At 39.9% G+C, this 27,897-nt stretch overlaps 3 protein-coding genes and 1 long non-coding RNA gene across 6 annotated transcripts; 3 read left to right on the forward strand and 1 right to left on the reverse strand.

The window, feature by feature from the left end:
* Positions 1 to 4,815, forward strand: LOC131131912 (uncharacterized). Of its 2 annotated transcripts, XR_009130270.1 has the most exons (5): positions 1 to 262; positions 860 to 1,003; positions 1,102 to 1,159; positions 1,543 to 1,687; positions 1,767 to 4,815. It is a non-coding gene; the product is annotated as an uncharacterized LOC131131912 (long non-coding RNA). The 2 variants fall into 2 exon arrangements; XR_009130269.1 differs by having other exon boundaries at positions 860 to 1,159.
* Positions 1,942 to 11,205, reverse strand: LOC131131903 (up-regulator of cell proliferation-like). Its single transcript, XM_058076930.1, has 3 exons — positions 11,173 to 11,205; positions 10,974 to 11,038; positions 1,942 to 7,484 (listed from the first exon to the last, which is right to left on the reverse strand). The coding sequence occupies exons 2-3, from the start codon at positions 10,999 to 11,001 to the stop codon at positions 2,836 to 2,838; spliced, it is 4,677 nt and encodes a 1,558-aa protein (XP_057932913.1). The 5' UTR covers positions 11,002 to 11,038; positions 11,173 to 11,205; the 3' UTR covers positions 1,942 to 2,835.
* LOC131131907 (uncharacterized) lies at positions 9,345 to 21,991 on the forward strand. Its single transcript, XM_058076941.1, is given in 5 exon segments — positions 9,345 to 19,514; positions 19,517 to 19,613; positions 19,616 to 19,682; positions 19,684 to 20,096; positions 20,741 to 21,991. Coding segments are annotated over 4 exon segments (1,116 nt in total). The 5' UTR covers positions 9,345 to 18,941; the 3' UTR covers positions 20,063 to 20,096; positions 20,741 to 21,991.
* LOC131131902 (up-regulator of cell proliferation-like) lies at positions 20,269 to 27,852 on the forward strand. 2 transcript variants are annotated; one of them, XM_058076929.1, is made up of 3 exons: positions 20,269 to 20,787; positions 20,980 to 21,048; positions 21,998 to 27,852. In XM_058076929.1, exons 2-3 carry the CDS (start codon positions 21,012 to 21,014, stop codon positions 26,644 to 26,646), a joined length of 4,686 nt encoding a protein of 1,561 aa, XP_057932912.1. In that variant the 5' UTR covers positions 20,269 to 20,787; positions 20,980 to 21,011; the 3' UTR covers positions 26,647 to 27,852. The 2 variants fall into 2 exon arrangements, with proteins under 2 accessions (XP_057932912.1, XP_057932911.1); XM_058076928.1 differs by having other exon boundaries at positions 20,871 to 21,048; positions 21,998 to 27,851.
* The last annotated feature ends 45 nt before the right edge of the window (positions 27,853 to 27,897 follow it).

A 27,897-nucleotide genomic window follows, 5' to 3' on the forward strand; every position in this document is an offset into this window, starting at 1 on the left:
AGTCGTTAAGTAAATATGATATAATGTAGAGTAAAACCGGTTAAAAAGAAATGATTAAAAAAGATCAAAGTGAGACAGCATTTAAAAACAATGTTTTCAGTGACAGGAAGAGTGAGTACTCATCTCGCGATTAGACAATCTTTGACGTTTTTTCTTCGCTCTGTGAAGCAACAGCTTGCAACGGAAGAAATTAAGTTTGAAGAGCTCATGAACAAGCTGTGTTTCTTCTAAAACGTTTGAAGCTCCGGAAACTTTCGTCTTTGTGAGTATCTGTGTAAAAAGCTTCTGAAATAGCGATCTTAAATGTCCCTGAATGGTTATTTTGAATGTGTTCGTAAACTTGGTGTGATGACTGTTAGCTAGCTTGTGTTTTGGTGTTAGCTAGCTTGTGTTTTGGCTAGCTACTTGTGTTATACATATTTAATGCACATTTATAGATAGTAAATTTCTTTATTAGTTGGTAAACTATATTTTATATACTTAATAATAGTACAATGAAGTATACTTGAAGTATAATTGGCTTATACTGAAAAGTATAAAGACTAAGTACATTAATACTCGGACTTACTTATACTTTAGTATACTTCTTACTGCCACAAATGACTAATACGTAGTATATCTTGCTCCATGTGCATAATACGGTCAAGCCATTGACTTGTGCTTAACATTTATATATTAATGTTAATTAATTAAACAATTATATTACTTTATACCTTAAATGTCACACAGAAAAACATTTCACTTGACTTTACTGATCAAGTCAGTCCCTTTCATAAGGTTTGGTAAAGGTGTTCTGTACACAGCGTCAACGCATTCAAAATCGCTCTTATGATCTAGCTAAGCTTCTCATCAATTTCAGCTCTAGCTGTGGTGCCACGTTCTCACTGGATGCTATGCTTTGCACTTCTTGCCATGGTCCCGCCCCCTACCTGGCAGCCAATGGGAGTCGCCTAATTTTAAATTAATGCTCATTAATGCACATCCCTGATCCCCACCCCAAAAGGTACTGTTGACACGGGACACTGGTCACAGAAGAAGGAAAAACAAATATTTTTCAGCATTTAAGAAGCCACAATGGCATTTGCCATCTACTATTTCAAGGACAATGCTGTGGAAGTTGGGAAGATTTCATGGATGAGTCCTGACGACCAGCAACAATGTAAGTTGTCAATTGTGTTGCTTTCCAGTTAGCTTGATGACATTGTTCTCAAAGTGGACATTTACATCTATACACGATATGAAAAAGTTAAGCTAACAAAACAATGCAGTGCTTCATATATGTTTTAATGTCTGCTTATTTCAAAAGGAGGTAGGTCCATGGCAAAATAGATAGTAAAATAGGTAGTGAATTTGACAATAAATATAAATAAGTATTTCAGCGTATACTGTAAGTGTACATTTATTTTATTTTTGCATTCTTAAAACTACATGTTTGGCCTGTAGGAGTTTGTACAGGTGTTTCCATATTTTAACAGGCATTTCAAAATGCAAAAGAGCTCTCACAAGCTATTAATTTGGTCTTGTTTTTTTTTTTTTACACAGACAACTGTGTCTGAGACAGACAACTTGAGGCACTCGGAGAGTGTGTCTGACCACAGTACACCTTGCTGGGCCTGGCCAGGTGTTTCCACCTGCTCTTTACCCTGGTTCCCCTGACCTCCGGGGTGGCACAACAATGACTTCGAAAGTGAGTTCAACCACAGTGCACCTTGCACAGGTTCCATATTTCCATTGGATGCTCATTCAATATGTCTGGTCTTTTAAAGAGAAGGATGAAGACGTCAATGCAATAACAGCACAACCTTTCTGGTGGGCTACTGTTATGTTAAATCTTTGTATGTAGCATCGTGTTCGAAATATTGCATGTCACAATGTGGAAACATGCAGCTTTTAGACTACTACTGTGTACACTGCTTGTACACAGTATGTACTGGATACAAAATATTTTGCAAAATTAACCTCTCTTATTTAAAATGTAGCTGACTGACAAATTCAAAAGTAAATCCACATAACAATCCGAACAATAGTGCAACAATACTGTAAGGTTTAACAATGCAATATTATCATTCAATAACTATAAATTTGAGGAAATTCACTTGTCAATGATTCATTCATGACTTACGTACATATTACACTTACACGTGAATCACTGACACTTGAGTCTTTGTTGTGGTAGTGACACTCAAATTTTCATCAAGCACCCTTGGGCAGGAAGAGGAAAGGACTGCTGATTTGAGGCAAGGATACTGTTACATACAGTATGCTGTAATATCACTTCCATTTTAAAGAAATGGTTATTGAACGACATTTAATCAATTCTTATGGTACATTTTTGAAAAGCAAAACAAGACACTGGTTGGGGAGACAGTTAAATAGTGTTTTGAAGCAGTAACAATGACGTAGGTTTCCAGAACTCAGCCCTGATTTGGAGGTACCTTCTAACTGGAACAAACTGTTTGGGGCAGGGCATCTTGGAATTCATTAACATCCAAACCCATCTTGGGTAACAATCAGGTCACTTTGACCTCCCTAAGTCATGAAGCCAGTTCGATTGGAGTTCACTAAAAGAAAAAAGTAATCTGGAGTTTACAAGAAAAGACTCATAATACAGTATATTCAAGATAGATATTTACAATATTCAAAGATAAATATGATGTGACAATCTTTTACTGGGTGTAGTACATCATCACCATCACCACAAAATATATAATCAGCATCCTTGAGTTCCCAGAACAGTGTTATCGAAATGTAAGGTACAGGTATTTATTAGTATACACATATATTACACCATGAACCAGGTTTACTACTGTTGTCTGAAATCCCCTGAGCAAAAGATTAACTCATGTTGAAAGTGTTTTTCAGACCCTCAAGGGCTTGCTCCTTTGTGATTGTCGTCCAGGCATTTGGAACATCGGCAGGCTTGCACGCATACGTTTGAGCAAATCTCTGATTGTAGCGTACAAGTACAAACTTCCAGTAATCAGAAGCTTCTATTGTGGCATCTGGAGGAATGTGCCAGTCAGGATAGTATTTTGTGTAGTCTTTGTATGGAATCCACAGCTCAGTTGTCCCTTCAAATATTCGAAATAAACGGTCAGTCTGCACATCAGTTGTACATAGAGTTTCAACCAGTACTTCAGTTGAAAGGTATCTGTATGCTCCAAGCCCCTGTGGCCGATGCACAGCAGCATGATGTTTCTTGTGGTCTTTTCCTCCAGCCTCACAAGGAATTTTACAAAATGGGCAAATGTGTCCGCATCCAAATATCCTCTTGAAGAGCTCATCCTGTGGTTTCACTGTAAGCCTATTTAGGGTTTCAGGTATGTCTTCCATCTTGGAGAATTCCACATGGAGAGTTTCCTTTAACGTGTTCAAGGATGCAGTAAAGCTTTGTGCGAATGACTGGCATGTGGTTTTGATTTGAAACAAAGCACGGTTTGTAGCATCCTCTGGTATCGCAAAGTCTTCCATCAGATCATTCTGCATTTCAAAGACAAGTTTTGGAACATTTTCATTGTCATCTGATCGCATACTTGAGGCCTCCTTCATTGCCTTCAATATTTTGGCAACTACAGCTTCCAGCTTCTTTCGCTTTAATTCACACAAAATGTTGTCTTGCATTTTTTGAACAACCTGCTCAAATATCCAGTCCTTAACATACATTTCGTACTGAGAGATGTACTTGACAAATGCCTCAAAGTCATCTTTCAGCAGTAACTCTTTCTGAATGTTGTAGTGGAAACTGGAGCGTGAACTGTACTCTACTGAATGGCAACTTGTCAAGATGTCATCTACAATGTCAACTCCCAAAGCTCTGTTCATGTAGTCCTCAATGGCGGGCTTGATACAAAACTGGACATAATCATTTGCTTTGCGTTGGCAGTGATCTGTCTCTTTGTACAAATCCAGAAAGTCAGACAAGTATTGGTGCTTGTATTGTTCCAACTGTGCTCGGGGGTCATTTTTGCACAAGAATTTTTGGTGCATTTTGAGGAATTTTCTGGCAGCAATTCCACAAATATGAAGTTTGAGGTCAATCTCAAATCTTATGTTTGCGCTATGAGACCTATAACCTTTATTTAGTGATTCATCAATCCTTTGCAACAGATCCCTTGACAAAGAATCATGGTAATCACCACCTGACTTGGTTTTATCAACAACAAACTTTGTTGATGTCTCAATGACGTTGTCTGCAAACATCTGTATGTCTCTTTTCAACATATTTTTAATCTTCTTCATGACAGAGTCAACATGGTCAATTCGTGTCTTAAATGTGTCCATTCCAAAGCTTTTCAGGTCTTTGATGTGCTGTAAGTCCTCGTTAACATTCCGGTTTGATAGATTCCTCTTCAGCTGGGTGAGAACGGATGCGTGTATATCTTTTTCTTTCAGTGCAGGTACATTGGCAGTAGCAGCAGTCCACATTTTGTCAAACTCCTCTCGAAGTTGGTCATCAGACAGTTTGGTGTCTTTGCAGTCGCTCAGAAGCTTCAAGACTCTCTCTTCAATCCTGCCACAGTACTCCTGTATTATGTCCAGTGCCTTTCTCAAAGCTATCTTTCGCTCGAGCGTTCCTTCCAATTTAGCATTGACTGAATGTTGAATCTCATTTGACAGGCCTGTGATGCAATTGAAAAAGTCTGCTTTGTATTTCTCTATCAGGTTTACATGTCTGTCTCTCTTTCTGTAATAATCGGAGAGTTTGTCTTTCATTTTGTTTTTTTGTGCTTCTATTTCTTCAGCTAGTTGTTCTTTTTTGAGCCTGACCAAGGTGGTCCATGCTTCCAATCCACCGTCGTTGTTGGCATTTGCAACTTCTAACTCTGCTGCTGTCTGTCTGGAGAGGATTTCTTTTTGCATCTCCCATTCCCACTGGTTGAACTCTTTGCACAGGTTGTCATAAGCGTGGGCCACAAGAGTGTTCCTGAAACTGAAGATGAAGTTCTCATATTTCACTGATTTCCACAGACTTCTCATCCATTCTACAAAGTCTGGGATCTTTGAGGCTGGGGATTGCCTTTGTTTTCCTACAGAGTCCAGAAGATTTTTCTTGAACTGTGATACGGCTTCACTGTAACCAGTGTTTACTGGTGCCATTGGAGGAGTTCCATGCCAAAGTCCTGGGATGTTCCAGTTGTTGTTTTCCACATCATAGTGCAACACATCTGTGAATTCTTGGATAGAAGATTGTCTTTCCATGTCGGCTGCAATCTTTGTCATGTCATTGAGTTGGTCCAAGAGATGTTGTCTCTCTGTCAGGGTTCTGCTATGAGCTGAAACTCCAGCAACATTTTGGTGCACAAAATGACAAATAGTCTTTTTCCCAATTTCTTTCATTCTCAAGAAGGCATGAACAGCGATTTGGAGGACATCTTTCATTTCGTTTGCATTCTCCATTGCAATGTTTATAATGGTCACGTCACTTAAGCCAATGACAAAGGTTGCCAGCTGATTGTCATGCTCATAACTATCTTCTAGTTGTGCGAGCTCAGGGGATTTCAGACCTTCTGTATCAATGAGCAGAATGAAGTCACAACCCAACTCTTGTTGAGTATCTTCTCCAACTTTGAGAAAGAGCATGTAGGCCCCTCTTGTACATCTGCCACTGCTGACACTAAACTGAACACCAAACATGGTGTTGAGAAGGGTTGATTTTCCACTACTTTGAACCCCCAACACGGCTAGTACTAACAATCTGCTCTGTCCCCCGACCTTCTTGTGAAGCTCCATTAACACGGCTGTCACCCACTTCTCTGGGACGTTTGAAGCAACACCATCCAACAGTTCCAATGGATAACCATCCAACAGCATTTCAGCAGCTACTTCAGGCAAATGGGACATTTTATTTGTGATATCATCTGAGTGCGCAGAAACCTCATAGTGAAGTCCCACCTCTCGCATGTAATGCTCTACCCCTAAAGAGCTGTCCAACAGAGCTTGATCAACTTCCGCAATGAGTTTGGCATCCTTTGCTTTGCATTGCTCTTTGAATTTGTTGCGCAGGTTGCTCAGTTTGTCTCGAGAATGGTCATTGAACCTGAATTTCATCCACTTCAAGAAAAACTGTCTTGTCTCTCTGTTGCTTGTTGATAAGGTCTCAATAAAAGCCAGCATTCCTTGAGACACTTTTTGCTGTTTTTGTTCTTCCCAAATGTGCTTTTTCTCCTCTTGTAGCTGAGCTATATGATGCTCAACAGCATCAGTGCCGACATCACTGATTCTGCACTCCTTCCTCTCCAGTTGTGATAATCTCTTCCAGTTCTCTCCTTGCAAAGGAAGCTGTTGTTTTTTGTAGTGTGGTATACTTCGCACACCAATCCCCATCATGATCTCCTCAGCAGTTTTTTTCTGCTCAAGAGTTTTGTTTTCATCCACAGTCAGACCCAAGTCAACAGCTTTCTTTTGCATATCTGCAATACTCATTGTGGTCTTTATGGAACAGAGTGAGGTTTTGATGGTTTCACAAAGCTTTTTTGAAAACTCTGCTGTATTTACCCTTGAATCCTTGATTTTGACACTGCTCATTGGTACATCCAAATCTTGCAGTGTTTTCTTGACAGACGTCATATTCTCAGCAGCACTATCTCCACGATGAACAACAAAATAGAGTCTGGATTTTGCATCTTGAAGAGCCTTCAGAATGAGATGTTCCTTTTCTTCAACTTTGTCCAGGAATACAAAGACTGCATTGGAAACTTCATACAGAAAAGTAAACTGTGTAAGTGACTCGGAAATGTCTCCTCGCAAATTAGCAAATGCAACTGGCTCCGGGAACACGTCAAGATTTTTCCTCCCACAAGGAAGAAACCAGCAAACTTCCACTAAACCATTTGACAGTTTTCGAGTCAGGCTTCCTCCTTCCATGTCTCTGTGGGTGAACATAGTGTGATTCTGCTGGTCACGGCTGAGGACCTGATTCAGAAACTGAGATTTGGATATACTGCAGCTTTTTAACCTCACAAAGGAAAACAACGGCATTCTTGCTTGGACAATGTTGTCTTCAACAAATCCTCTTGATTGGGACAAATCATGTGGACACCACTCTTTTACAATTTCTCTCAGAGCCCATAGCATCAGGGTACACTGATTGTTGTCGGTGTGGGGCAACAGCAGCGGGACGGAAAACTGGCATAAAGACATCTTGACGGCCATTTCCTGTTGCAAGAAGCTGTCTGCACAAAGAAACAGACCTACTATCAGGTCAAGAGGATGAACTGTGTTTTCGGATGGGTTACATGCTGTGTAAAGGTCCAATAAGTCAAGGTTGTCATCAGTTTCATCACAGCTGCTGATTATACGTGTGCAGTTTCGGCACCCGGCATTGATTTGAAACAGTTTTCTTAAGAAATGAAATGGCATCTCATTCACTGATATAACAGCTTTTTCATAGATGCTGCTTTTGTTGACTTCCAATAGAGACTGAAGACTGAGTTTGTTGGGATAATATTTCTCCAGTCCAAGGTTGGAGAGGACATCCAACAAAACTGTAAAAAAAAAATATATATATACAATTTCAATAATGTTAACTGTGTCCACGATTTCTTTTGTACAACTATCAATACAATCATAATTGTTTATAGGAAATTCTATATTTCTGGAATCTGTCTGCTGACCCGTCAGAGTACCAGCTTTATTCTCAGAGCAGCTGACAAAACGTCCATTATCTCAGTTATTTGGCAATTGCACCTTCTTCAAAATGTTTATTTCACTACTGCTGCCTGAACACATTTTTGAGTTGGTGGCCAAATACAATGCTCTCTGTGCAGTGATCTCCTGAGATAACTATGCAGTATATACAGGTAAGGGTCAGAAAATTAGAATATTTTCATAAACTTGATTTATTTCAGTCATTGTGTTCAAAAGGTATAACTTTTACATTATATTTAATCATTGCACACGGACTGATGCATTTCAAATGTTTATTTCTTTAATTTTGATGATTATAGGTGGCAACAAATGAAAATCCGAAATTCCGTGGGTCAGAAAATTAGAATATTGTGAAAGGGTTCAATTTTGAAGACACCTGGTGTCCTGCAAAGGGCTTTAAATGGTCTCTCAGTCCAGTTCTGAAGCTTACACAAACATGGGGAAGACTTCAGATTTGACAGCTGTCCAAAAGGCAACCATTGACACATTGCACAAGGAGGGCAAGACTCAAAAGGTTATTGCTGAAAAGGTTGGCTGTTCTCAAACATCTGTGTCCAAACACATTAATGGAGAGGCAAAGGGAAGGAAAAACTGTGGTAGGAAAAAGTGTACAAGCGATAGGAATCACCGCGCCCTGGTGAAGATTGTGAAAAAAAACCCATTCAAAAATGTGGGGGAGATTCACAAGGACTGGACTGCTGCAGGAGTCAGTGCTTCAAGATCCACCACCAAGAGACGCATGAAAGACATGGGTTTCAACTGCCGCATACCTCGTGTCAAGCCTCTTTTGAACAAGAAACAGCGCGAAAAGCGTCTCACCTGGGCTAAGGAAAAAAAGAGCTGGACTGCTGCTGAGTGGTCCAAAGTTATGTTTTCTGATGAAAGCAAATTTTGCATTTCCTTTGGAAATCGAGGTCCCAGAGTCTGGAGGAAGAGAGGAGAGGCACAGGATCCACGTTGCTTGAAGTCTAGTGTGAAGTTTCCACCATCAGTGATGGTTTGGGGTGCCATGTCATCTGCTGGTGTCGGTCCACTCTGTTTCCTGAGATCCAAGGTCAACGCAGCCGTCTACCAGCAAGTTTTAGAGCACTTCATGCTTCCTGCTGCTGACCTGCTTTATGGAGATGGGGATTTTACGTTCCAACAGGACTTGGCGCCTGCACACAGCGCCAAATCTACCAGTGCCTGGTTTAAGGACCATGATATTTCTGTTCTCAATTGGCCAGCCAACTCGCCTGACCTTAGCCCCATCGAAAATCTGTGGGGTATTGTTAAGAGGAAGATGCAGAATGCCAGACCCAAAAATGCAGAAGAGCTGAAGGCCACTATCAAAGCAACCTGGGCTCTCATAACACCTGAGCAGTGCCAGAAACTGATCGACTCCATGCCACGCCGCATTAATGCAGTCATTGAGGCAAAAGGAGCTCCAACCAAGTATTGAGTACTGTACATTCTCATATTTTTCACGTTCATACTTTTCAGTTGGCCAACATTTCTAAAAATCCTTTTTTTGTATTGGCCTTAGGTAATATTCTAATTTTCTGACCCACGGAATTTCGGATTTTCATTTGTTGCCACCTATAATCATCAAAATTAAAGAAATAAACATTTGAAATGCATCAGTCTGTGTGCAATGATTCAATATAATGTAAAAGTTATACCTTTTGAACACAATGACTGAAATAAATCAAGTTTATGAAAATATTCTAATTTTCTGGCCCTTACCTGTATCTTCAATAGTGTTAAAAAGTGTTTGCCCCCTTCCTGATTTCTTATTTTTTGCATGTTTTCAAATTTTAAATTTCCGATCATCAAACAAATGTAGTCAATGACAACAATAGTTCACACAAAATGCAGTTAATAATTTTTTTTTATTTTATATCTGGATTTAAAATGCTCCAGCAATTGTGCAGATCGAATGTTAAGAGGCAGGCCATTCTAAAGTCTCGGACCTGCGGCAGAGAAGGCCCTATCACCCCGAGATGTAAGTTTAGACTGAGGCATTGTTAACAGAAACTTTGAGCTGGACCTCATAGTTGTGGTAGGAACATGAACACTCAATAAGTCAGATAAGTGTGAAGGAGCCAGCCCATTCAGCCACTTAAAAAACAAAAGAAGAACTTTGAACTGGATCCTGTAAGCAACAGGTAACCAATGCAAGGAGCCCAAGATTGGGGTTATATGTTCCCGTCTCTTGGTAACCATTAACAGGCCGGCAGCTTCATTTTGAACCAGCTGGAGACGATGCATGGAAGATTTGTCCAGACCACAATACAATGAATTGCAATCGTGCTCAAAAAACATGCTCAAAGACGTCATTAGGAAGGAACGGTTTTACCTTTGCCAACTGTCTCAAGTGGAAGAAACAAGATTGGACCACAGCACTCACTTGTTTAATTAATTTAAAAGAACCGTCTAAAAACACGCCAAGGTTTTTAACATATGGTTGGAAATATGAAGACAACGGGCCAAGAACACTATCCACACCATCTAAAGGAGCTGGATTGCTAAAAACAAGAATTTCTGTTTTTCCCTCCTTTACCTTAAGGAAATTCAGAGACAACCACTGCTTGATATCATTAAGACTACATTAAGTCTACCAGATTTCAAAGGCAGATAGATTTGGAGATCATCTGCAAAACAATGAAATGTACTATTATATTTGGAGATGAAAAACCCCAAGGGCAACATGTACAGAGCAAACAAGGCTGGACCCAAAGTGGAGCCTTGAGGCACACCAGAGTTAAGCCACTTTTGAACTGAAGTTGCCAATATTGACAGAAAAGGGCCTTTCAGATAAATATTAACGAAACCACTGGAGAACAGTTCCTTTAAGACCTACGTACAGGTCCAGACGTGACAAGAGGATATCATGGTCCACGGATAACACAAAAGGAAGAACAGAAAAGGGTAGAAAATAACTTTCTGATGAAAGATGACAGTCTAACCTTTCTTCTGGTATATATCATGTGTATATATCCCTATATCACAATATTATGCGTGGCTTTAAAAATCTGTCAAAATCATCCAAAAATGCTGGTACTTAGAGGGATGGCTTCTGAAAAAGGGCGGGGATTGAATGAGTCAATAATAGAAAGTTTCATTTAAAAAAACAGTTTGTCACTGATCATCTGTAGCATTTAAGTGTGACAGATTTACAATAAAACAAGAAATCAGGAAGGGAGAAAACACTTTCTCACACCGCTGGATATACGTAACTAATTTCATGCTTTTAGAAGCATCAACAACTCAACAGTGGTTTGTTATTTAAAAATGTGGTAATATTAATACATACAAATATGTATTTAATCAAAATCATAATGCACCTGTTGGTTTTTGTTCTTCAGTGCCCATGGTAGCCACGGTATGTCGGTCCTGTGTCCATAAAAACCTGGTGGCCACAATGTCATATTATGTCATACTCCATACAAACTGTTGGTAATAAAGTAATGATTCTTTACAAAAGTTTAATGCAAAGAAACTTCATATTTATTATTACCCACCCTCCAATAGAAGTTGACTCACCTTGCATATCAGCCAGCAGTGACCTGGGTCTGATTCTCTTCCCTTGAATTTAAAGGCAGCAAAGAGAAAGCATTTCATATTCATGATAAACAGGTTTATTAACATTCTTTTGTAACTCTGTAACACATACTGCAAATGTTGTCACTGACAATGAATGAGCAGAAAAAAAAACCAAACTCGGATACTTGTTATAAAAGATTAACCATTAAGGATAATGCATTTTTTCCATTGTTTCCATTTTTGCGGTGCCTCATTCACGTACACAGTGCAATTGGGAAGTTGAAAACGGCTCTGCGTTTGTCACAATGCCTCCACTTTATTAAGTTTTCTTCAGCTCGCATTTATTTCAGTTTATATATAAAGTTACTTTGTAAACTTGTTCTCTAATGCTAAGAGTCCACTGGGCCAGCGCCTGTTGCTGCCGGTTTGCACCAAAGTCCAGTCAAGTCGAGTTTATTTATATAACCCATAATCACAAAAGAGTCTCAAAGGGCTTAACAAGCAGGCAACAGTAGATGATAGACGATAGACAACATCCCCTGGTCTGAACCCCCATCAGGGAGAGGAAAAACTCAAAACCCATTAGGGAAAACAAAACCTTGAGAAGGGACCGCAGATGGGGGAATCCCTACTCTAGGATGACCAGGCTGCAATGGATGTCAAGAGGGTAACATGTGACAATTAAATATAACAAAGAGTATAATAATAGTCCAGGTCCAAGATGTAATGCCATCAGGGGAGGTGGTGAGCCATGGGTCTTAGGATGATCACCATCCCTCTGCTGCAGTGCCTCCCTGAGGTAGGCCATGTCAGATGTGGTCCAGTTGAGTCAGGGCCTTGTAAAAAGTCGTGCTGCAGCATTTTGTACTAACTGCAGACTTTTGAAACTTACCATCTTTAGACCAGAAAGCAGTACGTTACAGTAGTCAGGGTGAGACGTGACAAATGCATGGACTAGGGTCTCTGCATCAGAAGTGGAAAGAATAGGCCGTATTTTCATTATGTAGCGAAGATGAAAAAATGCTGTTTTAGTAACATTCTTAATGTGCTTATGATAGTATAGAGTTGGGTCCAATATCACACCCAGAGTCACTTTGGGTAAAGATCCTTTTATCAAAACTCAGAATGGTGTCCTTAAACAGGCAACTCTATTCCAACTTGGCCATAACATAAAAACAAAGGTTGTTTTACATGAAAATATTTATTTAAAAATATAACACCATGACCTATTTACAATTTTCACATTTGAAACTGAACTGTGTGCGTCCATGCATTTGTACAGTCATAAAAAAGAATAATAAGTACAGTAAACCTCGGCTATATCGGATTCAATTGTTCCCACTGGTTTTGTCCGATATAAGCGAAATCCGTTATATGTGTATACCGGAAAATGTCCGTTTTACGCATATATCGGATTTATATCCGGTATATGCGTAAATCGGATTTTATCCGTTATAAAAAGGCACTTCCTTGACTATGTTTCCAATGTACCTGGACTGGGCAATGAAAAGAGACGTAAGGTAATGAGAATTTAACTTTATTGGACTCTGAGCATAACAAATTGTTAATTAAGCTAGGCCCTGTTACGCCCGTCAGGCCTATGTTATTTCCAATAGTGAGGTTACGATCTCATTCAATAAATCCCAGGGTGTTTTCTGGCAGCATTTGCCAGAATAACCCAGTTTCATCGGCATTAAAAATGTCCTCTGCTTTAAAACGTCTCAGAATGTCAGCTAGCTTCGGAGCGCCACGATGCGGCCATCCGATATATGCGAGGGAAATTTAATGGAAATGCATTGGAACGGGACTGGAGATTTTGTCCAAAATAGGCGAAGTCCGTTATAAAAAATCCGATATATGCAATGAATTTTTATTGGAAATGCATTACAGAAAAATCGGTTCTTTTTTATCTGTCCGTTGTGAGCGAATTTCCGATATATCCGAGTCCGATATATCCGAGGTTTACTGTACTACCAAAGGCATGCTGAATAAAAATGGACTCGGTCTGAATCCCGGTTCTACCACTTAACCACTCCCCTTCGTCTTACCCCTTCCTTCACCCGTTAAAACCTATGGCCGAGGGGATGAAGTCACTCAGAAATGTGACACCACTTGATTTTCACTACATCATCACCTTTCACCACTTGCTGAATGTGACAGGCAAACTATGGACTATAATTAAATTGTTCATGTTTGCTTCCATAGAGTAAGGTGCATACATTTCTACATGATGTCATGTTCTGTAGTCTGCCTCACAACACATTTTTTTAAATAAAAGGCACACATCTTACAAATTGTTACATTTATTGCAAAACAACAAACAACTGTAATAAATAAGCAGCGATGTAACATAATTTATAAAAAATATAATGTCAAATGTATGCATATGGAATAGAAATAACAGTCAATCATCATTTTGACTTGATGAGGTTTATTTGGCCTCACTCTCTTCATGTCATTGATGTTCTCTCTCACATTATTCCTGAGAAAGACCAGAATTGCATTTTCTTTTCTTTTCCATAGTGAGATTGTCACTTTGGAATGGTATTGGAATGTTGTGTGATGACTTCATTTGGCTCAGCATCTCCTGCAGAAATGACATAGATGCATGATTGATGGGTTATTATGAACTCATTGTAAATACAATAATAATACTAATATAGTTACTGTGTGCTGAAAACAAATGTAGTTGCAATTAAAATAAATACCTGGACAAAGTTTGATTCCAAAAGTTAGATCATGTGGTGTGCTGTCCACATATGGCCATGTTGCTTACATCTTTTATTTAGCTCACTGTCCATACCGATTAATTAAACAGCCAAACGGGCAGGGAATATTTTTAACTAAACGCTAAAGTGTAGAAATCAAGTCTTTAGTCGGGACTTGAACATTTCTACTGAGGTAGCAGCTCTAATTTTAACAGGTAGGACATTCCACACCATTGGAGCCCAAATAGAAAAGGCTCTAGAGCTCGCATACTTCTTTCTGGCTCTTGGGATTGTCAAAAAAACGGCGTGTTGTGAGTGTAGGTTTCAAGACGGAGCCTAGGGTACAATTACGTCAACCAGATACTAGGAAGGTGCCAACCCATGTAATATTTTGTAAACAAGAAGCAGAACCTTAAAGTCACATCTTAAATGAACTGGGAGCCAGCGCAAGTTGACTAGCACTGGAGAAATATGGTCAAACGTATGCGTCCTTGTAAGAAGTCGTGCTGCAGCATTTTGTACTAACTGCAGGCTTTTGAAACTTGCCATTGGAAGACCAGAAAGCAGTACATTAACAGTAGTCGAGACGAGACGTGACAAATGCATGGACTAGGGCAGGGGTCGGGAACCTTTTTGGCTAAGAGAGCCATGAAGGCCAGATATTTTAAAATGTGTATCTGTGAGAGCCATATACATTTTGAATGCAATAAAATGTGCAAATGTGTGCATTTTTATGTAAGACCAACAGTTTTAGATATAATGGGCTCTAATTATGTAGACCAGGCACACTACCCCACGCCAATGGTGTGTGGCCAGCATACTTTTGTGAGCAGCGCAGTGTCTAATAATAAATCAAATACTTGCTGCCATTAATGCAACTTCTGCTGCTGCATAGTTTTGAACCGTATTCAATACACGTATTTCATTCTTTTGGCCATCTTCACCAGAAGGCTTGGTTCTGCAGCTTTAGCTATTTGACTAAAGGAGGAAAGTTTACATTTACATGTTTTTTTGACATCTCAATGACCGAGGTAGACTACCGCATTACCCAGTAATAATCAAGTTTTGGTGTTTGACCTGGAAAATATCATCAGGAAAGATGGATATGGTCGGCCGTATTGCAGTAGAAAATAGATGGACGAATTAAAATGCATAAGAAAGTTTTGATTATTAATATTATTTTTAACAGTGATTTCTGTGATGTTTATTTTAAAATGTTAGCAAAAATAAATTTTTATTGCGGTAAGAAATGCTTAAGAGCCAGATAGTGTCATCAAAAGAGCCCTACCTGGCTCCCGAGCCATAGGTTCCCTACCTCTGGACTAGGGTCTCTGCATCAGTAGTGGAAAGAATAGGCCGGATCTTCGCAATGTTGCAGAGATGAAAAAAATGCTGTTTTAATCACATTCTTAATGTGCTTATGAAAGGATGGAGTCAGGTCCAATATCACTTCAAACAGCTAAAATAACATATAAAGCTAAAAATAACCAATTAGCTAAAAATGTCATCCAATACTTCTCTACAAGAGAGGAGAAATATGATCTCGGAAGAACTACATTTGAAACACTTCTATGCTAGGACTACGTTATGCTAGCCATAGCATTTCAGTATGTGGAATCAAACTATGGAATGGAAGTCAAACAATGCACAACGATGAGCCAACTCAAGAAACAATACAAGCAGTTGATGTTTGCTAAATACAAGGATGAAGAGTCTTGAACCAGTCATGACGTCATTGCATGGTCACATCACCTCATACTTTGGTACGTGATAAAAAAATCAAAACAAAAAAAAACAAATAAAAAACTTAAACTATATTGGGAAAGCAGGAAGTGAACAAATGTAACAGTTACTGATTGTAAAAGTACCAAATGGAGGAGTAGGATTTAATAAGCTTTGCTTCTTCCTACTCCTTTTGGACATGTGGAACTGGGAACTGATTATGGGATGCACTCAATTGTAACCTGATGCATGTTCAAATGAAATTAAACCATTACCATTACCATTACCAACATATTTTGCTTTATATATCTTGATGATATTATAATTTTTTCCAAGGATCTCAAGGAACACACTCACTGAAAAATCGGGTGCACTGATGATATGCACGGTTATTGTTATTCTGACTTGTGGTTGCCTAATTCCAGGTCCACTGAAGAATGTCCGATCAGAACAAACAAACTGTCACTTCTTTAACTGTCCTTTAGAACTTTCACACGATCAACACAATCAACACACGCTCTTCTCTCAACACAGCAGGTGGAAGTTTCAATATGGGGGTGTGGTTCTGCAATTCTTCAAATGCAAAATAAACAGGTGCTGAATAGCTAGTTGCAATTGACATCAAATATCAAAATAAGAAAGCACAGCATTCAACATGTGTTAATTCACACTGACTGTTGGCATAAGAGCGAACAGTTAACAGGCAAACATACATTCCAAGCTCTAGAGCACATTACAAGGCTTATACTGCTATCTACTGGTGGAACAGAGCGACTGCTGGTGAGACACATGGCATACCCATGGACATCGTATCTGACAGAGGTACCCAGTTTAGGTTTCAGGTGTGGAGGGGTTTCTGCAAGGTGCTAGGGTCGTCATCTTCTGGATACCACCTGGAGACCAATGGCCAGGCAGAGCCAGGACTTTGAGGCAGCCCTCCGTTGCGTCTTTCATCAGCACCCTTCAGCCTGGTCATCCCACCCGGGGGTGGAATACGTGCACATTTACTTGGAGAGCTCGGCTGCAGGTATGTCTCCATTTAAAGCTGCACACGGCTACCAGAGGGATGTGGCAATCCCTGCCACCCAGGCATTTGGAGGGAGACAAGGGCTTGGACAGAACAGGAGGGTGGCGGACCGCCATTGGATCCCGGCACCAGACCAGACTATCAAGTTGGTCAGGAGGTGGAGCTATTGCCCAGGACTTACCACTAGCAGTTTCCAACAGGAAGTTGGCACCCAGATTCGTGGGACCATACACTATACATAGATTCCATCATCAGCCCAACCTTCATCAAGCTCAAGATTCCGCCCTCACCTAAGGTACACACAGTTTTTCACGTTTTGTGCATTAACACTAGAATGCCCAGCGGTACGTGTCCCTACCTAGAATTACCAGAGGTGAGCCAAATGGCTTGACTTGTGGGGGCTAGTTTTAGCTAATAATCCATCCGGAGATGTGAACAGCCTTTTTTGTTATGTTTTTTGTTATTCTATATCTACAATGCCCAGAGAGCAGCCAAATGACTACCCTCTGAGTGGCCAATTTTAGCTAATGAACCATCCTGAGGTGCAAACTCAAGTCACAACCATGCTAACCCCTAACTCAAGTGAAAGTAAGCTCACATTTAGATAATGTTAAATAAAAGGAAAAAAGTAGTGACACAAGTAATTACTGAAATAAGAGCAGACTAAAAAAGTAAAAATAATTTTAAAAGGGGGAAAAATATGATCGTGAGTCGTGACAGAAATTATGTGAAACAAAACATGAAATGTTGCAAAACATTATTTTTGAAGAAAAAGGCAAATATGTGAATATACACAAATAACATAACAGTCATTTACTCTACAAAAAGTACAACAAACCACTACTTTGATGCAGAAATGAAGCTTTAGTCATCTAAAGATTGCTATCAACCACGAAAGCATGCATTGTTCTGTACTCCACCCTTGTCAGCCAAAAGGTAATGCCTTCATTTACAAACCAACGGATGCTAGTATGCCCATAGTTTACCATAATACCTGGCCACAGCCAACAAGTCTGATGGCATTGGGAAAAATCACTGTATTACCAATACCGTTATGACAGTTTCTCACATATTTATTTCCTTATTCTGTGCATTATAAATGAGAAAACAAGTTGATTTGAGCTAGCTTACAATCATCAGATACACCTATTTCGACTATGAAGCCCTTAAAAAAAACCTCTAACAACATTGCATCGTTTGATATCCATGCTGTGATCATGCATTAACACGTACGTTGATGATAACATGTAATAGTTGCAGTATCTTGCAGTTTTTTTGATGATTTAAAACACTACAGAAACTTGATGCACATTGATACACATACTTATGGTAGTTCCTTCAATAACAACAGCAGCGATAACATTTACAATGTCCGCTCCAGTCCTCAGTGCTCCAGTCCTCAAAATATGAGTCTTAGTATCCTTGAGCTTAATATCAACTATTCCATCTGTGAATGATGTTGAGACTAGCAATTAGTTTTTCTGCTACGATAATAAAATCGCAGTAGCTTGGTTGATATAATAGTCAGTTGTCAGTTATGTAAACAGAACACTGTAGATGTTTTTTTTTAAGTATTTTTTGTGAGGCTTTAGCATCAAAAAAGGTATTTCCCAGGACGCCCATTGCTAGCGAGGTCATATAAACTTGTTTTCTTGTGATAGTTTCTGGCATTCCTTGAATTCAAAGGCAGCAAATGGAAACTGAAAGCATTTCCTATTCCTGATAAACAGGTTTATTAACATTATTTTGTATCTCTTGCCTTATCTTGTCTTCTCAGATGGCACATACTGCAAATGTTTTCACTGTCAATTAAGGAGCAGAAAGAACATACCAACCTTTTCCAATGAGGACCATATACTGAAAAATTGGATGCAAGGGGGGTATTACAACAGTCATGCCATGTGATGCTATTTATTTATGAAGCAAATACAAGCACATTTAATTAAAAGCACAAAATTAATGCAAATTCACCATCAGTAGCTTGTTTTCCAGAGAGAAAATGATAACATCGCTATTTGATGTGTAGATGACAGGTGTATGTTTTCAGCTTCCACTGTTTGGTAGTTACTGAACAGTTAGTGTTTGACAGCAACATCTCCAATGCCACTGTGGAACTTTCAAGATAGTACCTTATAACGTCAATCCCAGGTAATGAAATAGAACCAACAATCATTAGCATGGAGGCGACAAAGTTTTCACTTTGTCACTCTCCCCATTAAGCTAAACAGTAGATACGTTTTTTCAGCATCCCCAGTGAGAAAGTATTTCTTCAGATGAAAAGCACATGCTAGTCACTTTTAATCCGATTAATCATGTTAATTAATCACCATTTCCAACTGGCCTGGATCTACCAACACATCATCCTGCCAAGACTACTCTGGCCGCTGCTGGTCTACAATGTGCCACTGACCACTGTCAAGGGCTTTGAGAGGAAGGTCAGCTGTTTCCTGTGGAGGTGGTTGGGCTTACCACGAAGCCTCAGCAACATCGCCTTGTACGGGAGGAGCAACAAGCTGAAACTGCCCTTCAGTAGTCTGATGGAGGAGTTTATGGTCACCCGAGCAAGAGGGGTGCTGCAGTATAGGGACTCCAGTGACATGAAAGTCTCCTCGGCTGGCATAGAAGTACGAGCTGGCAGGAAGTGGAAGGCTCACGAGGCAGTAGACCAGGCTCAGTCCCGCTTGCAACACAGTGAGCTGGTGGGAACAGTGGCTTCTGGACGGTCAGGCCTCGGGAGCAACCGAAGACCTCACTTCAACAAGGCCCAGGGAAAGGAAAGGCGTCAGCTGATCCAGGAGGAGATCCGAGCAGGGGTCGAGGAAGCCCGCTGCACTAGGACAGTAGGGATGCGGCAGCAGGGAGCGTGGACCCGATGGGAGGCAGCAGCTGATATCGGAGGAAGATATCGTGGACAGAGCTATGGTGATCTGAGCCACACCGGATTGAGTTCCTCATGCGGTCGGTGTACGATGTGCCCCCAAGCCCGTCCTCTTCTGCTGGGTCTTGGCGGAGAATCCACTGTGCCCTCTCTGCCGGAGTGCTGGATCGCTGGAGCTGCTGTCCCAGGGCACTGGGGAATGGGCGTTACCGCTGGTGCCATGACCAAGTGCTGCAGGTCATCGCAGAGGTCATCAGCACAGGGATCTCCACCAGTAAACACCAACAACCAACAAGGCAGTCCATCGCCTTTGTTAGGGCTGAGGAGAAGCCAAAGCAGTGCCGGAGTCATGCAGGGGGGCTGCTGGCGACAGCTCGAGACTGGCAGCTAAAAGTCGACCTAGGGAGGTAGCTCAAATTCCCGGAGAACATCGCAGTGATCACTCACAGGCCAGACATGGTCCTGGTGTCAGAAACAACTAGGAAAGTGGTCCCGCTGGAGTTGACTGTTCCCTGGGAAGACCGGATGGAGGAGGCCTTTGAGAGCCTTCACTGATGGGAGCGCTCTGCTGCAGTGGTCTAACCCAAAGGTAAAGTACTGTTGTAGCTTTTTCTGTAAAAGACAAATTTATTCAATTATGTTATTATTATTATTATTATTATTATTATTATTATTATTAGTGAATGAATGAATTTCATTGGGCAGTGGTTCTCAACTATTTTGGATAAAAACATATCCCAACCATATCCAACCATCACCCCCATATGAAATACTATTGAGAAAATTAAATGTATTCATTTATCTGTATTGTACAAAGTAAACTTGAAACTAAAACCAGCAAAAAGCAACAAAATGGAGAGCAGTGAAGCAAACAAGCACATTAAAATTGCTTGGAAAATGGTTTTAGGGTGATGTGCAGGGTTTCATTACATTTGATGATCATATGAGCTAGTCTGTTTGATGCAATTGTAAGGCAAAATAAGGACCTTCACTGTGAAAAAAATGCATAAACGAACCTTACTCAAATTGAATTGGAGACCCTGACATACAGCATAAAATAAGCGTATAAACTGTAATAGTAGTGTTTATTGCTGTTTAATTGTCAGTAAAAACAGGTGCAGTATGTGACAACTAACAAGATAAGATAAGACAGGGATAAAAACAATGTTATTTAACCTGTTTAGCAGGAATATCAAATGCTTTCTGTTTCTGCCTGCTGCCTTTAAATACCAGCGAAGAGAGTCAGAGCCAGGACACTGCACTGGACACTGAAATGGAAGGTGAGTTAACTTTTATTGCCATGCAGATAATAATAAATGTTACATGATAAAAGTCACTGTTTTCTCTACACTTAAACTTCCAGGAATGGTGGTAACTCACTTGATTTTTGGAAAGAATTATTAATTCGTCACCAACAGTTTGTATAAGGTATGGTACAATATTATCTAACTGAAAGACATTGTGGACTCCAGGTTTTTAAGGACTTCAGAGGCACCATCAGACCATGGATACCATGAGAAATGAAGGAGAAATGACAACAGGTACATTCCTACTTAGGAAATCACTAATACTATAGATCATAGGAAGTGTGCAGCCGCAGTATTCATGGATCTGACAAAAGCCTTTGATACAATCAATCATGACATCCTAATAGCTAAATTAGAAAGGTATGGAATAAGAGGATTAGTTCAGAAGTGGGTCCAAAAAAAAACAAAAAAAAAACTGTCTACATTGGTGGCACTACTGAATTTAATTTAGTTGTAAATTCAATGAAATGTGACACAGTACAAGACACAGTCTCAAGTTCTTGTTTTTTAATGCATAAGATTAGACACATGCAATCCAGAAAATAAGTAAATGTCACAAAAAAGTGGGCTAATAAATTGACACACAAAGACTGCGGATTTCAGAACATAACAGATGAAGTGATACAGCACTCTACAAGAAGCAATGAAGTCTGTAACATTAAATAATTAAAATAAAAAAAAAATAAAAAAAATTGTTAACTATAATGATGAAAATGGTAATATTAATGATGATTATAATGCTGGTAATAATGATAAAGATTATAACAATAATGATAATGATAATAATAATAATATTACAATGATAATAATAACAGGGGAAACAAGACAGTGGCATGAACATGATTATATCTTGCAAAAAGGGGTAGGCATTTATAAGCTTTTGCTTCAGCCTACTCCTTTTGGGCTTGGGATCAGATAGTTGAATACAAATGTAAATAATGGAAAGTTATATTTTGATTGATGTAAGAAATGCACTGTAATGATTCATATATTTGCCCAAATAAAGGAAAAATAAAAAAAATAAAAAAAAGCATCTGCACATCTGCAAGTTCATATATTACGTATGGAGTACACCAAGGGTCAATACTGGGACCAAAATTGTTCAACTTGTACATCAATTATATCTCCAAAGTTACAAAAGACTTAAAGCTGGTATCTTATAGAGACGTTTTTTTTCTGACAGCTCTGTTGGATGTCCTCTCCAACCTTGGACTGGAGAAATATTATCCCAACAAACTCAGTCTTCAGTCTCTATTGGAAGTCAACAAAAGCAGCATCTATGAAAAAGCTGTTATATCAGTGGATGAGATGCCATTTCATTTCCTAAGAAAACTGTTTCAAATCAATGCCGGGTGCAGAAACTGCACACGTATAATCAGCAGCCATGATGACACCGATGACAACGTTGACTTACTGGACCTTTACACAGCATGTAACCCCTCAGAAAACACAGTTCATCCTCTTGACTTGATAGTAGGTCTGTTTCTTTGTGCAGACAGCTTCTTGCAACAGGAAATGGCCGTCAAGATGTCTTTATGCCAGTTTTCCGTCCCGCTGCTGTTGCCCCACACCGACAACAATCAATGTACCCTGATGCTATGGGCTCTGAGAGAAATTGTCAAAGAGTGGTGTCCACATGATTTGTCCCAATCAAGAGGATTTGTTGAAGACAACATTGTCCAAGCAAGAATGCCGTTGTTTTCCTTTGTGAGGTTAAAAAGCTGCAGTATATCCAAATCTCAGTATTTGAATCAGGTCCTCAGCCGTGACCAGCAGAATCACACTATGTTCATCCACAGAGACATGGAAGGAGGAAGCCTGACTCGAAAACTGTCAAATGGTTTAGTGGAAGTTTGCTGGTTTCTTCCTTGTGGAAGAGAAAATCTTGACGTGTTCCCAGAGCCAGTTGCATTTGCTAATTTGCGAGGAGACATTTCTGAGTCACTTGCACAGTTTACTTTTCTGTATGAAGTTTCCAATGCAGTCTTTGTATTCCTGGACAAAGTTGAAGAAAAGGAACATCTCATTCTGAAGGCTCTTCAAGATGCAAAATCCAAACTCTATTTTGTTGTTCATCGCGGAGACAGTGCTGCTGAGAATATGACGTCTGTCAAGAAAACACTGCAAGATTTGGATGTACCAATGAGCAGTGTCAAAATCAAGGATTCAAGGGTAAATACAGCAGAGTTTTCAAAAAAGCTTTGTGAAACCATCAAAACCTCACTCTGTTCCATAAAGACCACAATGAGTATTGCAGATATGCAAAAGAAAGCTGTTGACTTGGGTCTGACTGTGGATGAAAACAAAACTCTTGAGCAGAAAAAAACAGCTGAGGAGATCATGATGGGGATTGGTGTGCGAAGTATACCACACTACAAAAAACAACAGCTTCCTTTGCAAGGAGAGAACTGGAAGAGATTATCACAACTGGAGAGGAAGGAGTGCAGAATCAGTGATGTCGGCACTGATGCTGTTGAGCATCATATAGCTCAGCTACAAGAGGAGAAAAAGCACATTTGGGAAGAACAAAAACAGCAAAAAGTGTCTCAAGGAATGCTGGCTTTTATTGAGACCTTATCAACAAGCAACAGAGAGACAAGACAGTTTTTCTTGAAGTGGATGAAATTCAGGTTCAATGACCATTCTCGAGACAAACTGAGCAACCTGCGCAACAAATTCAAAGAGCAATGCAAAGCAAAGGATGCCAAACTCATTGCGGAAGTTGATCAAGCTCTGTTGGACAGCTCTTTAGGGGTAGAGCATTACATGCGAGAGGTGGGACTTCACTATGAGGTTTCTGCGCACTCAGATGATACCACAAATAAATTGTCCCATTTGCCTGAAGTAGCTGCTGAAATGCTGTTGGATGGTTATCCATTGGAACTGTTGGATGGTGTTGCTTCAAACGTCCCAGAGAAGTGGGTGACAGCCGTGTTAATGGAGCTTCACAAGAAGGTCGGGGGACAGAGCAGATTGTTAGTACTAGCCGTGTTGGGGGTTCAAAGTAGTGGAAAATCAACCCTTCTCAACACCATGTTTGGTGTTCAGTTTAGTGTCAGCAGTGGCAGATGTACAAGGGGGGCCTACATGCTCTTTCTCAAAGTTGGAGAAGATACTCAACAAGAGTTGGGTTGTGACTTCATTCTGCTCATTGATACAGAAGGTCTGAAATCCCCTGAGCTCGCACAACTAGAAGATAGTTATGAGCATGACAATCAGCTGGCAACTTTTGTCATTGGCTTAAGTGACGTGACCATTATAAACATTGCAATGGAGAATGCAAACGAAATGAAAGATGTCCTCCAAATCGCTGTTCATGCCTTCTTGAGAATGAAAGAAATTGGGAAAAAGACTATTTGTCATTTTGTGCACCAAAATGTTGCTGGAGTTTCAGCTCATAGCAGAACCCTGACAGAGAGACAACATCTCTTGGACCAACTCAATGACATGACAAAGATTGCAGCCGACATGGAAAGACAACCTTTGATTAAAAAAATCACAGATGTGTTGCACTATGACGTGGAAAACAACAACTGGAACATCCCAGGACTTTGGCATGGAACTCCTCCAATGGCACCAGTAAACACTGGTTACAGTGAAGCCGTATCACAGTTCAAGAAAAATCTTCTGGAGTCTGTAGGAAAACAAAGGCAATCCCCAGCCTCAAAGATCCCAGACTTTGTAGAATGGATGAGAAGTCTGTGGAAATCAGTGAAATATGAGAACTTCATCTTCAGTTTCAGGAACACTCTTGTGGCCCACGCTTATGACAACCTGTGCAAAGAGTTCAACCAGTGGGAATGGGAGATGCAAAAAGAAATCCTCTCCAGACAGACAGCAGCAGAGTTAGAAGTTGCAAATGCCAACAACGACGGTGGATTGGAAGCATGGACCACCTTGGTCAGGCTCAAAAAAGAACAACTAGCTGAAGAAATAGAAGCACAAAAAAACAAAATGAAAGACAAACTCTCCGATTATTACAGAAAGAGAGACAGACATGTAAACCTGATAGAGAAATACAAAGCAGACTTTCTCAATTGCATCACAAGCCTGTCAAATGAGATTCAACATTCAGTCAATGCTAAATTGGAAGGAACCCTCGAGCGAAAGATAGCTTTGAGAAAGGCACTGGACATAATACAGGAGTACTGTGGCAGGATTGAAGAGAGAGTCTTGAAGCTTCTGAGCGACTGCAAAGACACCAAACTGTCTGATGACCAACTTCGAGAGGAGTTTGACAAAATGTGGACTGCTGCTACTGCCAATGTACCTGCACTGAAAGAAAAAGATATACAGGCATCCGTTCTCACCCAGCTGAAGAGGAATCTATCAAACCGGAATGTTAACGAGGACTTACAGCACATCAAAGACCTGAAAAGCTTTGGAATGGACACATTTAAGACCCGAATTGACCATGTTGACTCTGTCATGAAGAAGATTAAAAATATGTTGAAAAGAGACATACAGATGTTTGCAGACAACGTCATTGAGACATCAACAGAGTTTGTTGTTGATAAAACCAAGTCAGATGGTGATTACCATGATTCTTTGTCAAGGGATCTGTTGCAAAGGATTGATGAATCACTAAATAAAGGTTATAGGTCTCATAGCGCAAACATAAGATTTGAGATTGACCTCAAACTTCATATTTGTGGAATTGCTGCCAGAGAGTTCCTCAAAATGCACCAAAAATTCTTGTGCAAAAATGACCCCCGAGCACAGTTGGAACAATACAAGCCCCAATACTTGTCTGACTTTCTGGATTTGTACAAAGAGACAGATCACTGCCAACGCAAAGCAAATGATTATGTCCAGTTTTGTATCAAGCCCGCCATTGAGGACTACATGAACAGAGCTTTGGGAGTTGACATTGTAGATGACATCTTGACAAGTTGCCATTCAGTAGAGTACAGTTCACGCTCCAGTTTCCACTACAACATTCAGAAAGAGTTACTGCTGAAAGATGACTTTGAGGCATTTGTCAAGTACATCTCTCAGTACGAAATGTATGTTAAGGACTGGATATTTGAGCAGGTTGTTCAAAACATGCAAGACAACATTTTGTGTGAATTAAAGCGAAAGAAGCTGGAAGTTGTATTTGCCAAAATATTGAAGGCAATGAAGGAGGCCTCAAGTATGCGATCAGATGACAATGAAAATGTTCTAAATCTTGTCTGTGAAATGCGCAAATATCTGATTCAGGACATTGTAGTATCAGAGGAGGCTGAAAAACGCACCTTGTTTCAGATCAAAACCACATGCCAGTCATTCGCACAAAGCTTTACTGCATCCTTGAACACATTAAAGGAAACTCTCAATGTGGAATTCTCCAAAATTGAAGACGTACGTGAAACCCTCAATAAACTTGCAATAAAACCACAGGATGAGCTCTTCAAGAGGATATTTGGATGCGGACACCTTTGCCCATTTTGTCAAATTCCTTGTGAGGCTGGAGGCAAAGACCACAAGAAACATCATGCTGCTGTGCATCGGCCACAGGGGCTTGGAGCATACAGATACCTTTCAACTGAAGTACTGGTTGAAACTCTATGTACAACTGATGTGCAGACTGACCGTACATTTAAAGTAATTGATGGGAAAGCTCAGCTGTGGATTCCATACAAAGAATACACAAAATACTATCCTGACTGGCACATTCCTCCTGATGCCACAATACAAGCTTCTGATTACTGGAAGTTTGTACTTGTACGCTACAATCAGAGATTTGCTCAAAGGTACAAAGGCAAGCCAGCTGATGTTCCAGAGGCCTGGAAGAAAATCACAAAGGAGCAAGCCCTGAAGGGTCTGAAAGACACTTTCAACATGAGTTAAGAGTTTGCACTGACAACAGTATTGTATTGTGTATAGTGCATTGTGTAATATATGTGTATATCTCAAAGATGCTGAAAATACACACAGTAGCCACGTATACATGGACCCAAATATTCCAATTCCATTTGGGTTATTTGCTCAAACGGAAAGAATGTAACCTTTGTATACACCTCATTCCGAAAGAAAAGTGCCAATCCGAATGAATATATAATGGGATTCCCAGGGGTGGAATATTCCTTTCCCCAATCAAATTTTATCAAAATACTGGCACTGTGGCTCCATTTTCGATTATTGAGGTAAGAGACACTATTGAATTCAAGAAATAACTCGAAGGTGGTGTCCATGTGGTGTCTTGCTGTCACATTGTGTCTTTTGGGAAGAGTTCCTTCAAGAATCACATCATCAATAAAGGTAAATGTACTGGAACCTTAAATGTTCATTTTTCCCTTTCATTCATCATTTATATTTATGTGCATTTTCATTGGTTTATTTCACAACAAAATGTTATTATAAAACTGTAAAAAAGATGTTTTATATTAAGACTTTTGGCATTCTGGAACCGATTGATTGGATTTACATGATTTCTTATGGGAAAATGTATGTGGTTAGCATCTGTTTAGGACAGTTAGACCTTCTGGAACAAATTAATGATGATAACCAAGGTTCCACTCGGCGTATAGAAGTAATTGTGACGATGTACTACACCAAGTAGCCTTTTAAAAATTGTCATGTCAATTTCTGTGACTATAGGGTTGTTATTTCATGTATACAGGGATCCATCCATCCATCTATCCATCCTCATATTATATTTCTCCTCATATTATGTGTGGAAGTGGTAAGTTTTGGTTTCTTAAGGTTAAAAGAAATAAATTTGAGGCTAAGGTGTTAGCTCGTTAATTGGCTATCTACAGTACCTGTAGCAGAATAGTTAAGCAATGTGTTGTAAACAAAGAATAATAGGTGCGTGAAGGTGACAATAGGAGTCTTATTTCATGTCTGTAGGCTCATATAATGTTCAAAAGTGTATTTAGAAATGAAAAATGTATTAAGAAGGTCTTCATTGCAAATTGCAGACAGTAAAAATGCAGATACTTGCAGTACTTGCTTCATCCTGAAGAGGTAGTGGCGCGTGTGAGCCGGAAGGTGCTTGTCACTGCAGTCCATTGAGATGAAAAGCCAGCAGGTATTTTTGACAACTGTGGCAACGAGTGGTTACCGCTAGGAGACCAGGGTTCAATTCCACCCTCGGCC

This window comes from Doryrhamphus excisus, chromosome 7 (assembly GCF_030265055.1).
Source record: "Doryrhamphus excisus isolate RoL2022-K1 chromosome 7, RoL_Dexc_1.0, whole genome shotgun sequence".
Lineage (NCBI taxonomy): Eukaryota > Metazoa > Chordata > Actinopteri > Syngnathiformes > Syngnathidae > Doryrhamphus > Doryrhamphus excisus.